The 18,434-nt window shown below is 42.4% G+C and overlaps 1 protein-coding gene across 2 annotated transcripts in view; it reads left to right on the forward strand.

Moving 5' to 3' along the window:
- The window catches only part of COP1 (COP1 E3 ubiquitin ligase), a 440,422-nt gene that overhangs the window by 184,769 nt on the left and 237,219 nt on the right, over positions 1-18,434 (forward strand). For both annotated transcript variants that reach the window (XM_029618041.1, XM_029618042.1), the window contains exon 13: positions 13,095-13,203. In XM_029618041.1, the coding sequence (XP_029473901.1) occupies positions 13,095-13,203 (109 nt within the window). The remainder of the gene's footprint in view (positions 1-13,094; positions 13,204-18,434) is intronic.

Here is an 18,434-nt window from a genome sequence, read left to right on the forward strand (position 1 = left end):
AGGAAGTGCAGCTCTTCAATATTTTCCTTCTCCATAGCAGTTCTGGATTCTTTGCACGCTAGCACAGCGTTAGAGTAAATTTACTAAGAGAAAACCCAAAACAAGAAAAAATCTTACCTCTACAGACGAGCCCCGCTCTCCTGCAGTGACACCCATTGGGTCCCTCCCTCAGTTGAGAATTCCCGAGCTGATTTCTGAGATCCCTCGGAGATAAGCCTTGGTCTGGCGGCCGACCCTCGGCGGAGACCTAGCCCCCGACATCGGGTGAGGCTAAGAGGAAGCGGGTGCCACTTCGAGCGCAGCGGTGAAGGTATTTCCCTCTCCCCCCGCAGCCGGAGACCGCCTGGAAAGAGACCGGAAAGCGCCAAGACACAAGGTAAGGTAGAAATCTATTTAAAAGTCTCCGGTCTCCGAAGCTCGAGGAGTCGCACAGGTCGCCAGCTGGGACCAGTGCCACCGGGTTGATCTGCCCTAGCAGTTAGACCCCGGTCAGTTCCGAGGGTCCTTCCACTTGGAGACCCTCTGAGGTGGTCGCCGTCACCATTTTAATCTGTTTGCTGCCCTGTCCGCCGTTCCAGCCCATTCACACAGAGGACAGCTGTGCGCACATCGTCGCGCGCACAAGCGACGTGCACAGCCACGCGCTTACTGTGCTGGGCGCTCAACAGCGTGCACCTCCCTGAGCGCGTACCAATCCTACGTGCACAACTTCGCACCGGAGCGCATAACTGTATTTTACTTGCACAAAGCCATGGCACCACCGGAAAAGAAGCTCAAAGCTCCGGGCCTCTGCCCAGCATGCCACATTAGAGCTGCACAGCATGAGGAGGCCACCACCCTGTGTATATAGTGCGAGGAGGCCCTGGGGGATCCAGCCCATGCCCCCCCCCCCCCCCCCCCGCAGCTGATGCCGGATTCCAGCTCCCCAAACAGTACGCCTGACCTAGCATCTCCCAGTGGGACCCTCCCTCAAACGGGGCCCCCCAGGGTCACAGCACCTCTTAATTTAGACCCAGCATCTAAATCCTGGGTGGAATTCTTCAAAGGCCTGCATATCTTGGTCCACATGCAACCGGAGCCTCCAATAATATAGCCACATCCTCCACCAGAGGACATCTCTGGTGGGGCTTCTGAGCGGTGATTCCACCGCTCAGAAGCCCCACCTTCGGGGACACGGACAACTCAGATGAGGAATCGGAACCCCTGGCGGAAGGGGAACTCCCTCTGGGGACAGAGCCCCACCGAACCATAAGGCGCTTCTTCACCAAGGATGAGCTTCCGGACCTGGTTGACACAGCTTGAAAGAGCTTGCTATCCCTGGCACAAGTGCCTCGGGGGAACCTAAGACTAATCCCCTACTAGAGGGACTCCATCAGACTTCCTGTCATTTCCCACTGTTACAAGCCGTCCAGCAGCTAATTGACCTGGAATGGGATGCCCCAGAAACTACATTCAAAGGGGAGCATGCTCTGGCAGCCATGTACCCTCTGGACCCAGCTGCCAAAGACCTCCTGGCATGTCCGAAAGTGGATGCCATGGTCTGTGCGGTTTCGAAGTGCACTACTATCCCAGTGGGAGGGATGAGCAGCACTCAAAGATTCTCAAGATAGATGTCTGGAATCCATCCTCAAACAGTCCTTTGACCAGGGTGATTGTAGAGAATGAGGACAGTGTCCTTGGATGGAGAGGATTGAAGTGCTTTTCTGGGTGTAAATATTACTGGATCGTAAGTATTACTATCCTTAATATAAGGCATGGGGGTAGTCTGCACAGAACAGCAGTACTGCCATAAGACAATTGCTGGGCAGACTGGATGGGCCATTTGGTCTTTGGCAATACTATGTTGTTATGATGACCTCAATTTTCCAGAGGATGAGGACATTGACAGAGGCGGAGCACCAGGCATGATCCTTTCAGGAGAAAATGGATGAATTGAAGGCTGGAGGAAAACTAGTTTCCTCCAGTTCCAGTATGAAAGACATGAAAAACCCTCATACAATATCCATAATATGTTCCATAGTGTGCTGGGATCTCTGTGCTGGCATTGTGGCAGAGCTGCCTCCTCTGATATGAGAATGTTTCAGTTCTTCTCTAGGTGGAGGATTAGAATCATTGGTAGAATAAAACACTGGTTCTAGTAATTATAAATTGTCCTTGGGTTAGCAGGTAAGGAACAGATAGGACTCTGGTGATGAGAGGGGCAGGCATAGTTGGGCTTCTGCTCGTGAAGCACTTGAAGATGCTTGTTATTGGATTGGTAGTGCTGCCTTCAAAATCTGGCAGTACTAGCAGGTGCTGTTCTCCCTCTTTGGACGTTTTAGAGGCCATAGATCATGGTGATAATTGTGAAGGATTTGGTCCTTCATCTGAGACAATTTCTAGTTGCAATTGCATCTATGGAAACAATTCCACTATCACATACATTGATAGATGTGTGTCTACTATTTTTTTTCAGTTTCGAATCAGTTTTCGGCAGTAATTTCCTTGATGCACTATGCATGGTAGGGTAATTCAGTACTCTGTGGATTGGAGAAACTGGTGCCCCTTTCCTTAAAATCATGCATATTTTATCGACACTATATGCATCAATGCCAATGCATCGTTTCTTTGACTGTGCTCCCTTTGTCGAGTGCTTTGGTGTAGCATGCGCTGAGTCAATGCACTACATCAATGATCTGTGCATCGAATGGCTGGGATGACTCTGCACTTTGAGTCTGCCTGTTCAAGAAAACAGCATCGATCGATGCGTTGGGTACTTTCCAAGTCTTTGGTGATTTGTGCATTGAATGCTTTAAAGTTAACTGTGCATTTGGCTGTTTTCCTCTATGCTGCATCAAAGCTGTTTTCTTTTTTGACGGCTCTAGAGCAGATTGTACAGAGTATGTCAGTCTTGATGCTTTTGTTTACTAGATCCTCACCAGTTCCGATGACTATGGCCACTTTGGACTAGATGCATAACAGGTCATCTCTATTATAGGACATAAACCTAGAATCTATTACATTTGCTTTTTGATGATAAAGGTGGCTTCGTGAACCAGACTTACTTTTTTACTAGCTTAGACTAGCTATAGACTAGCTATATTTACTGCTTTGGATCTTTGGGATCTGGGAAAATCTATCCACATACTGAACAGTTGGGCTGGTCATGATAGCATCAATAGCATAGTTCATGACCATCTGTTTTTGACATAATTTGGCTGCAGGGACAGGCATTGAAGCCACTGGTAGATTTCTTTGCCATTTTCAAGAAGAAAGTAAATTTTCTTTTCCTTTTGTTTTGAAAAGATTAGCACTGAAAAGTATTGTTGTGGGTCTGTAAAGGTTAGCAAGGAGGCTTTTTTTTTCCTTTTGACTAAGGAGAGTATTCAGAAAAGAGACAGAACAGTCTGAATCAGTGACTGTGAACCCTATTCCTCAAGTGCCACAAACAGGCCAGGTTTTCAGGATATCTACAATGAATATGTATGAAGAAGATTTGCATGCATGGCCTCCATTGTATGAAAATCTCTCCTGCATATTCATAATCATATTTAAATATATTTAACTTCAATTTTCTTTCTCTCATAGTACCATTCTCTTCTCTACTTACATATGAAAAGTAAACCAGGAAATGTATCTTTCCATCTTCACTTTTGTCTACCTGTATCTGTTCCATCTATCTTTTCTTTCACCTCCCATCTACAGTATATCCCCTTGAGTCTGTTTTCTCATTCTCCTTTTGCACCTTGGTTTCTCTGAGCCACTGCTGAACCACTCTTGAATGTCTCTTGCTATAACTGTATTTCATCTCCCTCCCAGCCTCTGTCCTTCTGTTTCACACCACTCTCAAACCTACTTGTTCCTTGTCCTCATTTCCTCCTAGAACCTACTCTCAACCCTGTTATAGATTCTTAATCTTAAAACAACCTTGCCTTCTGCTCTTTTCCCCTCCTCCCCAGCTACCATCTCCTGCCTGTTCTTATTCTTTGCTCCCAGCCCCATCTACTGCAGTCTTACTCAGTCTCCCAGCCCCTATCTTCTATACTTTCTCACTCACTGGAACTGCAGTAGATTCTTTACTGGATCTAGTCCTCTTTTCCTCAGTCCTGGACACTGAATCAGTTGTAGTGCATGCTACGCTCCATACACACCTCTCTTTCTGTACTTGCATCTCCTCCCCTGCCAGCTAATACTTCACATTTAAACCAGAATGTGTACTAGCAGAGGAGCAGTGGTTGCAAGACTGTGAATTTAGCATGCAGTATAACTGCTTCAGTTCAGAGCTTAGAGAGAGAGAAAAGGATTCATGATGGTGAGACAGACCTGCTAGGGGTACTGGGGAGATGTAATTGTACTCTGGGACACTCTTGAGACTTGGGCTATTTATATTATATTATAATCAGGGCTTCTGATTTTAGGTTAAAAGCAAAAAACCCCGATAAAATGCCTCTAATGGGGAAAATAGGCCTATCTAAAGGTGCTCCAATGACATTATCTAGCCACTGCAGGATGCTCTTCTTGATGGCAGCAGCCAGATAACATCAGAGTGGGCCCGAAGAGAGGCCAGATGGAGCCGCATCTAATCCCATCCTGCTGTGATCAAAGGGAGCCCAGTGGGGCAGAGTGGGATCCCATCCTGCTGCTGCCCAAAGAAAAACTTCTGGGGCTGCAACAGACCCCCATCTCACCAAAGCCAGAAAAGAAGGGAGACTCTGAGCTTGTGTGAGTTACAGCACGTGTGTGTGTATGTGTGTGGACACAACCTGCTACCAGCCACAAACAGTTTAAAACCTAAATAAAAATCCCTAAACATAAAGGAAAAAGGAGTAAGAGTTCCTCAAAATAGTCTGTTTTGTTTAAAGGAACAGTTTTAATTTTAGATCCACCTCTGTGCTGCTGCCACTGCCTTCCAATCTGTTAAATTTTCTGATGGTAGCTAATGTTTAGATAGTGGGTCCTATTGCATTACTGAAATTCTCATAATCTGCTAGGTTAAATGTGCACTATTAGTTTCCACCAGTGGTGGTGCGGAGACACTTAAAATCATTTTGAAGGACAGTGCTATACCAGGGTACAAATTATATCGCAATGACAGAGAGGAGCACTCGGGAGGAGGTATGGCACTTTATGTCCGGGATGGCATAGAGTCCAACAGGATAAACATCCTGCATGAGACTAAATACAAAATTGAATCTTTATGGGTAGAAATCCCTTGTGTGTCGGGGAAGACTATAGTGATAGGGGTATACTACCGTCCACCTGGTCAAGATGGTGAGACGGACAGTGAAATGCTAAAAGAAATTAGGGAAGCTAACCAAATTGTTAGTGCAGTAATAATGGGAGACTTCAATTACCAAACACGAGAGAGCGCTCCCTGCCATTTTGAAACTGCTCTGCATTCAGTGCCTTGATAACCTTGTTGCTCCCCCCCCGATGCAGCCCTTGGCGAAACACGGGACCGTGTCGGGGGACGCGGTCTATACTGTGGTGTGATTGCAAGTCAGTGGAGTTGCCGTTTAAAAAAGAATTAAAACTTTTGGCTCCTTAGAGCTGTTTTGATTTACCTTGTGGTTTGGACTTACTTTCTTCTGCACTCTCGTGTTTGGATATTATTGAAGTGCAGTTCTCCTGCTCTGTGGTGTTTTTGAGACTTCAATTACCCCAATATTGACTGGGTAAATATATCATCGGGTCACGCTAGAGAGATAACGTTCCTGGATGGAATAAATGATAGTTTTATGGAGCAATTGGTTCAGGAACCGACGAGAGAGGGAGCAATTTTAGATCTAATTCTCAGTGGAGCACAGGACTTGGTGAGAGAGGTAACGGTGGTGGGGCCGCTTGGCAATAGTGATCATAATATGATCAAATTTGAATTGACTGGAAGAGGAACAGTGTGCAAATCCAAGGCTCTCGTACTAAACTTTCAAAAGAGAAACTTTGATAAAATGAGAAAAATTGTTAGAAAAAAACTGAAAGGAGCAGCTACGAAAGTAAAAAATGTCCAAGAGGCGTGGTCATTGTTAAAAAAAATACCATTCTAGAAGCACAGTCCAGATGTATTCCACACATTAAGAAAGGTGGAAAGAAGGCAAAACAATTACCGGCATGGTTAAAAGGGGAGGTAAAAGAAGCTATTTTAGCCAAAAGATCTTCATTCAAAAATTGGAAAGAACGATCCAACAGAAGAAATAGGATATTGCATAAACGTTGGCAAGTTAAATGTAAGACATTGATAAGACAGGCTAAGAGAGAATTTGAAAAGAAGTTGGCCGTAGAGGCAAAAACTCACAGTAAAACCTTTTTAAAATACATCTGAAGCAGAAAGCCTGTGAGGGAGTCAGTTGGACCGTTAGATGATCGAGGGGTTAAAGGGGCACTTAGAGAAGATAAGGCCATCGCGGAAAGATTAAATGATTTCTTTTCTTTGGTGTTTACTGAAGAGGATGTTGGGGAAGTACCATACTGGAGAAGATTTTCATGGGTAATGATTCAGATGGACTGAACCAAATCACGGTGAACCTAGAAGATGTGGTAGACCTGATTGATAAACTGAAGAGTAGTAAATCACCTGGACCAGATGGTATACACCCCAGATTTCTGAAGGAATTAAAAAATGAAATTTCAGACCTATTAGTAAAATTTGTAACCTATCATTAAAATCATTCATTGTACCTGAAGACTGGAGGATAGCTAATGTAACCCCCATATTTAAAAAGGGCTCCAGGGGAGATCCGGGAAATTACAGACCGGTTAGCCTGACTTCAGTGCCAGGAAAAATAGTGGAAAGTATTCTAAACATCAAAATCACAGAACATATAGAAAGACATGGTTTAATGGATCAAAGTCAGCATGGCTTTACCCAGGGCAAGTCTTGCCTCACAAATCTGCTTCACTTTTTTGAAGGATTTAATAAACATGTGGATAAAGGTGAATCGGTAGATGTAGTATACTTGGATTTTCAGAAGGCGTTTGACAAAGTTCCTCATGAGAGGCTTCTAGGAAAAGTAAAAAAGTCATGGGATAGGTGGCGATGTCCTTTCATGGATTACAAACTGGCTAAGAGACAGGAAACAGAGTAGGATTAAATGGACTATTTTCTCAGTGGAAGGGAGTGGGCAGTGGAGTACCTCAGGGATCTGTACTGGGACCCTTACTTTTCAATATATTTATAAATGATCTGGAAAGAAATACGATGAGTGAGGTAATCTAATTTGCAGATACAAAATTGTTCAGAGTAGTTAAATCACAAGCAGATTGTGATAAATTGCAGGAAGACCTTGTGAGGCTGGAAAATTGGGCATCTAAATGGCAGATGAAATTTAATGTGGACAAGTGCAAGGTGATGCATATAGGGAAAAATAACCCATGCTATAGTTACATAGTTAGGTTCCATATTAGGTGCTACTACCGAAGAAAGAGATCTAGGCGTCATAGTAGATACATTGAAATCGTCAGTTCAGTGTGCTGCGGCAGTCAAAAAAGCAAACAGAATGTTGGGAATTATTTGAAAGGGAATGGTGAATAAAACGGAAAATGTCATAATGCCTCTGTATCGCTCCATGGTGAGACCGAACCTTGAATATTGTGTACAATTCTGGTCGCCGCATCTCAAAAAAGATATAATCGCGATGGAGAAGGTACAGAGCAGGACTACCAAAATGAAAAGGAATGGAACAAATCCCCTATGAGGAAAGACTAAAGAGGTTAGGACTTTTCAGCTTGGAGAAGAGACGGCTGAGGGGGGGATATGATAGAGGTGTTTAAAATTATGAGAGGTCTAGAACGGGTAGATATGAATCGGTTTTTTACTCTTTCGGATAATAGACTAGGGGCACTCCATGAAGTTAGCATGTGGCACATTTAAAACTAATCGGAGAAAGTTCTTTTTCACTCAATGCACAATTAAACTCTGGAATTTGTTGCCAGAGGATGTGGTTAGTGCAGTTAGTATAGCTGTGTTTAAAAAAGGATTGGATAAGTTCTTGGACGAGAAATCCATTACCTGCTATTAAGTTCACTTAGAGAATAGCCTCAGTAACAGACATAGAACTGGTAACAGTAACAGACACAGATGAGATATTTTACTAGCATGTAATCGTTTGTATCAGTCTTATTTGTTGTGTTTTCTCAAGAGGACATGCATTGGTGGTAAACTGCTGTCTTTTCATAAGTAGGGCTATTGAACCTGGAAGTAGGAGTTTGAATTGCTGTTACTGAGAGGACACCAGAACCAGAATATCTTTTTAGTAGGGCGAGTTGTATGGGGAATGTCATAATTCTGCTTTACATCCATTATTGTGGGTCAGGGGGGTTCCCGTGGATGCAAACTGTACTTTTATATCTAGCCCCGTGACAATCATGGTTCAGTGTGTCATGCATGTGAGAACCATCTGTCAGGTGTGTCCCGACAGAAAAAAGGTTGAGAACCACTGGGCTAGAGGATGGAAATGAAGGAAGGGAGTGATGAGGATAACTTGCTGGTGTGACTGTTACTACCCATAACCAATAAGCCTGATACTTTTGATGCATCTTCAGCATTGCTCTCTGCTTCAATGGCAAGAGGTAATGGGGAATTGGAATCATATAGCAATAAACGAGGGCCCTGACTTTTATGTTCTAGGAAACTAAGCATGGGGGTGACCTGTATGGCACTGCAAATACTACTATAAGCTTGCTGAGCAGATTGGATGGACCATTTGGTCTTTTTCTGCCATCATTTCTGTTTCTAATACAAGGTATTCCTGTTTGTGAAGACTGGAGGCAGAGAAGTGTCCAAAATGCCTAGTGGTGGCTGTGGCTCACCTTTGAAGAACGGGAATACAAATATTCCCCTATCTAGATGATTGGCTTATAGTTTCCCTGAATTCAGAAAGCTTACAGTCAAACCTCAGGAAAAACATTCAGTGCCTAGAAGAATTAGGATTCTTAAGTTACAAGAAGTCTGTACTCAAACCAGCTTAAATTCTACAGTTTATAGGAGCAAGAATAGATACGGTTCTTTCAAGAGTTTCACCTACTATGTCAATTATCAGTTTCATCAGCAATCTTCAACAGTATGTCGTGTATTGGTATTGCTTGGCCATATGGCAGAGGTAATTCATGTAGTTCCTCAGACTTAACTCCATATGAGTCGATTACAATGGGGCTTGAAAGGTCAAGGGTCACAATACTCACAACCCATGTCTACCAAAATAACCATAACTGTGTCCATGAAAACAGACATTGCTTAGTGGCTGACACCAGGTGTTTTGACCATGGGTGTCCCCCCTTCAATTAGTTCTACATCAGATAATCCTCGCAATGGAGACTTTGACTCGTGGATGGGGTGCTCACATACTCCAGTACAAGACCTAAGGCCTATGGTCTCGAGGAAAACTACCAAATCAGTCTGTTAGAGCTAAGAGCAGTACAGAATGCCATTCACGCATTCTGTCACATACTGCACAACAAATTCATGAGTCACATGGACAATCAGGTAGCCATGTTTTACATAGACAAGAAAAGGGTCCAGTTCTGGATACTCTACAGAGAGGCGGTGAGTATCTGGGAATGGGCACAAATGCACTCTATTTCCTTTTAGGCGATGCACGTGAAGCCAAAGAGACTGTGTAGTTTTTCACCTGTACAAATGGTCCCTCAGTCAACAAGTAGTGGATGACATATTTCATCGCTGGGGCCAACCATGGATAGACCTGTTTGTATTAGACTAGAACAAAAACCTGAAGTTTTGTTTTTTTTTCTCCTTTCATACCAGTCGCAGCAGGAAGACCCAGGTTGCGTTTCTTGTGGTGAAAGGACTGATCTATGTCTAGCCCCCCAATTTCAGTGATTGTTCATACAATGCAAAAATGCATCCAAGACAGAGCAGGAATGATTCTGACTTGTCTAGCATGGCCGAGGCAACCCCATGGTATGCCTCTCTTAACTTTCATTTCAAACTCCAAGATCCTTAGGAGACAACCCAGATCAGTTAAGAACATAAGAATGTCATACTGAGTCAGACCAAGGGTCCATCAAGCCCAGCCTAGCTGTACTAGCACACCCTTGTCAGGCCATCCAGGTCTTCCTGTACCTAGCTAACTGGCTAGTGAAAGCGACTTCTTGAGAGGTGGCTCTTATCTTCCTACAGAAATTGATTCATCTCCTATAGTCATTAAGTTTCTTGATGAACTTTGAAAATTGAATCTAGTTCTCCCCTCTCTCCTGAGAATAACATTTATAGGAGCATAGATAGAAGGAACACTTTCTTGCAGGTAATCTTAGATCAGGTGAACACACTCAGAACACTTGTCAGATCTGTATTTAGCAGTCGATATAACAGCTGGCAACATTCTAACAATTTTGGGTCACATGGAAGCAGTTCGTGTAATTCCGCTGCCCTGCTGTCCCATGTGACTCTTACAGTGGGGGCCACCACTCCCAGGGGGACCAATTAAATCAGGTATCTGTGGATGTCTTGAAAAGCATGAAATGAGTTTCACTGGTGGCTGCAAGCCTTCATCCTTCACCACTTTGGCTGCTTCCTTGCCAAGTAGCATTAGTGACAGATGCTTCCATGAAAGGATGGGGATCTCACACAGGCTTCTATCAAACTCAGGGGACTTGGCCATTAATAGACATTTTCAGGTCAGCATCCTAGATCTGTGAACAATCAGATACACTTTGACAACTTTTCATGCATCTCCTCTATTGGAAGAGTGTTCTCATTCAGACAGTCAACTAGATAGCCATATTCTACATGAACAAACAAGGTGGCATCACCCTCTGCCAGAAGGAGATAAATATATGGGAATGGGCATGCAAACATCAAGCTGTCCTGCAAGCAACCTACCTTCCAGGAAATTCCAACATGTTAGCATATTGCCTCTGAAGAGTATTTCGCCCTCATGAATGGTCCCTGCAACAATCAATGGCCAGAACACTGTTCAGTCTATGGGGCCTTTCCGCAATCAACCTCTTCATTTCAGAAGAAAACAGATTTTGTTCCATTCTGCCCAGCGAACTCTGATCCACTCTGGATGCTTTTCTGTTCAACTGGAGTGCAGATCTCATGTATATTTTTCCACAGATTTCTTTGATTGCCAGAACAGTGCAAAAAGTTCTCGAAGACCCAGACCCAACTGATTCTTATTGCCCCAGCGTGACCCAGACAAGTTTGGTTTGTGTAGCTGGTACAGCTGTCCAGTGCCTCTCTGATCCATTTTGGGACAGATCCATCCTTACTAATTCAAAAGGATGATTGTCTATATTATTTGAACCGTCCCTCATGCCACCTGACTGCTAACCAAGTGGCAGAAAATTAGTGGGAAAAAAAATCACTGCTCTCCCCCCATGATTTCTTCTGTTTTTTGTTGATTCTAATAAATACTAATACATTCCCAGAGAAAATAAAACAAAAACTGAAATTGCTTATATATACCGGGGTGGGTGGTTGTGTGTGTGTGTGTGTATAATCACTGTTAGAAGGTAAACATAAAGGGACTTGATTTTCAGCTAAGGACCTGCATCTAAATTTACCCAGTTCTCTTTAGCTGGATATTCAGCAGCTACCTGGCTAAAAGTGTCTGGGAATATCCAGCTAAATTTAATGGCCCCAAAATTTGGACCATTAGATTTAGGTCTACCTTATGTGGCTGTATTTATCTGGCTAAATTTAGTTAGTACTGAATATTGCACTACCCAGTTAAATTTTAAAAGCCTGCCTCAGGAATGCCACAACCCATCCCTTTTCTTATCTGGTTAAATTTGTACAGGTAGCAGTTTTACTTGCACAAATGTAGCAAGGTACAGGAGGTGGCTGGGATTTTGAACAAACAAAATTTTATCCTACTCAAACCGTGTTTTAGCATGGTAATTTTTTTTTTTTTTTTTTTTTTTTTTTTTAAATCAACTCCATAGTATTTGGTGCAAAGATGCTATGTTTTTGATGCAAAGCAAACAAATGCGCATTACATAGAATTTTTGTATTTTGGTCATATATTTATCATTTTTTAGGCTGCTATATACAATACAAGATGTGATTAAACAGTTTAACTTTCATTTTAGTCTTGGTCCTGTTTATGCTTTTCTCCCCTCTTTCCCATTTGTTTTGGAATAGTAAATAGTAAGCTACTTAATTGCTTATTTTGTATTGGCAGCTAAAACTGAAAAATAGCAATTAACTAAAAGCAAATAAACATACAATTTCTTTATGCATGCCAGGAGGGTAATCACTTAAGTAACTCACCCTGAAGGAAAATATCTTCACTGAAAGAGTGGTGGATGCATATCTCAGTAGAACTAGTGGAAGCAAATAGATATCAGATTTCAGGAAAGCATGGGATAAGCACAGAGCACCCTTTGCTGCAGGGAAGCAAGGGTAATGTCAGCGATCAGAAAAGGTCTTTGATATTGGTGTTGGAACATGGAAAACTGGCAGACTAGAATGCTCTTGTGGATATGTTCTATTATATGTTGCTTCTAGATGCTGTTATAACACTTAGGCTTAATTTATAGTATCTGAAAAGGGTGGTCGTCATACTATCTCCTCCTTATAAGTTGAAATAACAAATATATACCTGATGAGTTTTGTTTAATGGATTTTGGCCTATTTGTGTTTTGATTAATGGAGTACTAACCATTTTTAGCATATTGTTATAAATAAGAATGCTGCTTTGAGCTGTTATTAGAAGACAATGGCATGAAATGAAGCTAGAGAAACTTTTCATTTAAAAAAAAAAATTGCTTTAGATTGAGGAACATACCTTGTCATAAGGCACTGCATTATTTTATAATTAATACATGCAAGAGTTCTTAATATAGATATTGGAACATGCTTGATGAAATATGGAGATCAGAAGCTAGAAGTTCACTTCAACAGCTGTAATGTTCAAATAAAGCATAGGCTAGAATATATTAATACTGTTGTAATAGATAAAATATTTGTTTTTTTAATTTAGTTTCACAAATTTGACAAAACAAATGCCTTTACAAGGCTATTATGACATGGACACATTACAAAAGAGCATGTTGCAGTTTTTAATCTGTTGGCCTCTTTCTTGTCATGTGCGGTTTAAGTTGCTTTGATTCCAGCCAAAGATTTTCAATGACTTATATTTTTCTTTCTTGTAAAGCTGTATCAGCTGGAGTAGCTACCACAAGAACCTGTTAGCCAGCAGTGACTATGAAGGCACCGTCATCCTTTGGGATGGGTTTACAGGGCAGAGGTCAAAGGTCTACCAGGTAAAATAGTGTTCTTATATTTTAGTGTTTTGATATTTCAACATCCTTCTCCAAGCTCTTATTAAACAATATGTGGAATAGCATCAACATTTTTACTTTTGCTTCTACCCCTAGCAATGTGTAACTTTACTTGGCTTTCTTTATAATTATTTTTCTGTTTATCCTCTCCAGCAAATCATTCTTCTTACTTATTCTCTGTCAACAAGCAAGCATTGTATCAGTTTTTCTTAAGTTTGTTTTTAGAGTTTAATATTTTAACACTGATTTTATGAATGTCTTACTGTGAGCTGCTTAGGACCATGGAAAATATGGCTATAAATGAAAAATAAATAAGCATGACATGGCCATTTCGTGTGGTGATGTCATTGGATGACATGGATCCAGATCTGAGTTCAGTAAAGACTTAACTAGGCATGCACGGGAGTTCCTGTGCACACACTGCCTCATGAACCCTTCAGTCTTTCTTCAAGCTACCACCTGGAAGCGTGTCTCTCTCCAACAATTTAACTTTTTAGGGACCTTTTGTTCTGTGCACTGTCTTGTTACTTTTTCATTGTTTGCCACTCCCTTGGCAACATCTCAAACAGAACATTTAAATTATTTAGAAAAATAGCCCCCCTAAAAATGGAAAAATTCAAGGCTGAGAAGCTGGTGGTCAGCGGCTTTGACCTATATCCTGAATATTCATCAGACACTCGTGCTCTTTGCCACTGCTTCCTGTGCTCAGATCATGATTCTTCTGTTACAGCAGTGGCCAGATTTTCCCCCTCCCCAAGTAGAAATGGAAATCCCTATCTCGATCCTGTAAAGCTTCACCGCCCCCACCCCTACCATCATAGTGATGGTTTCTGGATCTGCCTTACAGATTGAATCGGGAATGGAAGCCTACAGCACTGGGTCAAATGCCAAGAAGAACCCAAGTGAGTTGAGGGACCCCTTCAAGGTAGTCTTCCTTAGAGCTGAAGAGAGGGGTACCAGCAGCACATGGGGGCTCCTTCCTGGTGCAAAGACAAGGATAGCCTCATCAGCGCAAATCCTGTCTTCATTCATAGTATGAAAGATTCCCATGGAGCCAAATCATCTGTTTTTCCTTGTCCCTTCAAAGTCTGTGTCCTTGGCGAAGGGCCTGCATTTGAAGGCACAGTTGACTCAATGGCGGCCCGCCAAGGCACAAAGGCACTCCGTCAGCTGTGACCAAGTGAAGCACTTCAGCCCATAATCCCAGGAGCCTTGCTGTTGAGTTTGAGTTGGAGGAGGTGCAGTCTGCACCATCCATCAGAGTGAAGTTCAGGAAGTGTCAGTGAAACGCCTATGAAGCACCTTGGAGCTGGCCATTACTGCAGCATAGTTTATACATAGCTGTGCATACATACATAAAGAACATAAGACTTGCCATACTGGTTCAAACCAAATGTCCATCAAGTCCAGTATCCTGTTTCCAACAGTGGCCAATCCATCACATAAGTACCTGACAGAATCTCAAAGGATAGCTATATAGATTCCAAGCTGCTTATCCCAAGGATAAGTAGTGGATTTTGGTGTTTACTGAAGAGGATATTGGGGAGGTACCTGTTCCGGAGATGGTTTTCAAGGGTGACAATTCAGATGAACTGAACCAATTCACTGTGAACCTGGAGGATGTGGTAGGTCAGATTGACAAACTGAAAAATAGTAAATCACCTGGACCAGATGGTATACTACACCCCAGGGTTTTGAAAAAACTAAAAAAATGAAAATTTCAGACCTATTTCAATTAATTTGTAACCTATCATTAAAATTATTCATTGTACCTGAAGACTAGAAAGTGGCCAATGTATCCCCGATATTTAAAAAGGGCTCCAGGGGTGATCCGCAAAACTATAGACCAGTGAGCAAGGCTTCAGTGCCGGGAAAAATCATGGAAACTATTATAAAGAATAAAATCACAAAACATTTAGATAGACATTGTTTAATGCGACACAGCCAGGGAAGTCTTGCTGCACAAATCTCCTACTTGTTTATTCACCCCTTCAAAAAAAAAAAAAAAAATGTGGACAAAGATGTACCGGTAAATGTGGTATATTTGGATTTTCAGAAGGCATTCGACAGTCCCTCATGAGAGACTTCTAAGAAAACTCAAAAGTCGTGGGATAATCGGAGGCGATGTCCTTTTGTGGATTGCAAACTGGTTAAAAGACAGGAAACAGAATAGGATTAAATGATCGTTTTTACAGTGGAAAACGGTAAACAGTAGAGTGCCTCAGGGATCTGTGCTTGGACCAGTGCTTTTCAATATGTTTATAAATGATTTGGAAAGGGATATGACAAGTGAGGTGATCAAATTTGCGGATGAATCAAAATTATGCAGAGTAGTTAAATCTCAAGCGGATTGTGATAAATTGCAGGAAGACCTTGTGAGAATGGAAGATTGGACTTCCAAATAGCAGATGAAATTTAATGTGGACAAGTGCAAGGTGATGCATATAGGGAAAAATAACACTTGCTGTAATTACACAATGATAGGTTCTATCTTAGGAGTTACCACCCAGGAAAAGAGATCTAAGCATCATAGTGGATAATACATTGAAATCATCAGCTCAGTGTGCTGTGGCTATCAAAACATCAAACAATGTTAGGAATTATTGGGAAGGAATGGCAAATAAAATGGTGGATGTCATAACGCCTCTGTATCGCTCCATGGTGAGACCATACCTTTAATACTGTGTGCAGTTCTGGTTGCCACATCTCAGAAAAGATAGTTGCACTGGAGAAATTACAGAGAAGGGTGACCAAAATAAGGGGCATAGAACGTTTCCCCTATGAGGAAAGGCTAAAGAAGATAAGACTGTTCAGTTTGGGGAAGAGACAACTGAGGGGGGATTTGATAGGTCTACATAATCATGAAAGGACTTGAACAGATTCATATAAAGTGGTTATTTACTCTCTGATGATAGGACTAGGGGGCAATCCATGAAGTTAGCGAGTAGCTCATTTAAAATCAAAATTCTTTTTCACTCGGTGCATTGTTAAGCTCTGGAATTCATTGTCAGAGGATGTGGTTATGGCAGTGTAACTGGGTTTAAAAAAGGACATCAATCCACCTTTAAATTGCTGTCAGCTCTGGTGGTGGACCAGCTGGCCTCAGTCAGATGCCAGCTTTTCCCCTTCAAGCATCCATTCTACCAGAGGAACCTTTTCTTTTTTTCAGCATCAGCAGCTTCACTATTCAGCAATTGCCTTCCTGGGGATATTGGAGAGCAAGGCTTCGGCAATAGAGACAGCCTCAGCCCGGGACCAGTTTTTGGTGACTTTGAGGTCTGCCACCTGTGGTGAAGATATGGACTCTGGCCTTCTTCCCAGATTGACTCCCTACCACCAAGTAGCCTGAAAACTGGCATATGGCTACCAATTATATTTCCATTGTCTTGTCCCAATCCAAAAGACTTCAGCTCTGACCTTTCTCAATTCATGGAGCTGGTAGTGGAGTTGATCCTCCAGCAGAAGGCAGTAGAAACTGTCACAACTTCAGAGTGTGGACAGGTGTTCTATTGCATTCATTTCCCAATCTCCAAGAAAGGGGGTTTTAAGACCTATTCTGGACTTGCGGAGTTTAAGCATGTTTTGGAAAGGTTCAAGATGAACTCCTTCCAGACAATTTTCCTTTTATGCAATCAGGGAGATGGATGTGTGCTGTGGATATGAAGAATGCTTATGGATATACCTACATTCACTGCCCCCCCCCCCCCAAATGCTTTCTGGGAGTGACAGCACAGCTTTGGCAGGGAGTCCTCATGTTCCCATATTTGAACGATCAGCTGTTGACTGGTCCATCCCCATCATGACTACTTTATTTCCTTGAAGACCATATGTCACTTCCAGTCCCTGGGATTCCTGGTCAACTTTCTCTTGAGCGAACAAATTTTGAACCAGATAGACAGACAAGTGGCCATGTTCTATGTAAACAAGCAGTGAGGACAGACTCTTACCCTGTCTGGCAGGAGGCCCTCCAAATCTGGTTATGGGCAGGACATCAGTGCCCTTCTCCATATATCCTACCTTCTTGAAAACCAGAACACATTGGCAGACTGCCTCAGCAGATCGCCTCAACTATGCAGTTGATTCTTGGATCAAGAAAATGTGGGTAACTTATTCTGTAATTGGAGGAATTCAGAAGACAACAGATTGGTCAAGAAGTTATTCTCTATGCATCTAAGCAGCTACAGCTCAGTTCTGATGCTTTTATGCTAGACTGGAACAATCCTCTATTCTACGCATACCCACTGATTTCTTTAATTGCCAAGAACATCCAGAAGCAACAGCAAGTATGGTATCAATATATAGCTTGTCTAATAGTTGAGTCTCCAGCATCATTGGGGACATCTCCAACTCTCATCACACAGGAGGAAGGCAGGCTCTGCCCTCTGAATTGTCATTGCTGGCCCTCATGACATGGATTTTGAGTGTACAATAATGTCCTTATTCTTCCCCCAAAAGCTGGAGTACATTTTGATTTCTGCCAGAAAATCTTTTGACCAGAAGATCCTACTGTTTCAAATAGAGGTTCTCGACTTGGCGTAGGACCAGGCAGCTGCATTCCTTCTCCTATGATCCATGGGACTTGCTTCAGGGCCTTAGCACCTCTTCATTTAAATTTCATCTTGGCACCATTGCAACATATCACCAGCGGGTGGAAGTCTCCAGTCCCTCTCCATTCTTTATCAAAATTCATGAAAGGACCCTGGCATTCCAAAACTTCAGTCACTAAGCGTCCACTGCCTTAGGGGATCTCAATGTACTCTTAACTCAACTTATGAAACCTACTTTCGAACACTGAGATAATGGACTTGAAGTTTCTCTCCTGGAATTTTTCTCATAGCCTTCACTGTTGCGTGAAGAGTGAGTAAACTACAGGATCTGATTTCATATTCACATTACTTTCAGTTTTTTCATAATAGTGGTTCTATGAACTCACACACAGTTCATTCTGAAAGTGGGTTTCTGTGTTTCACCTTAATCCAAGCTATTGTACTACCCACAGGCTTTCCAAGACCTCATGCACACAAAGGAAAATGGGCTCTTTGCTCCTGTACAGTAAGAGCCCTGGTATATTGGCTAAAGAGGACTTAACCTTATTGTAAAGCTTCTCAACTGTTCGTGTCCTTTGATTTCAATAGATTGGGAAGTTCAATAGCCAAATGAATTCCATCCAGTTGGCTAGCAGACTGAATAGCACATTGTTATGCATTAACTGG

This window comes from Rhinatrema bivittatum, chromosome 10 (assembly GCF_901001135.1).
Source record: "Rhinatrema bivittatum chromosome 10, aRhiBiv1.1, whole genome shotgun sequence".
In the NCBI taxonomy this organism is placed as follows: Eukaryota; Metazoa; Chordata; class Amphibia; order Gymnophiona; family Rhinatrematidae; genus Rhinatrema; species Rhinatrema bivittatum.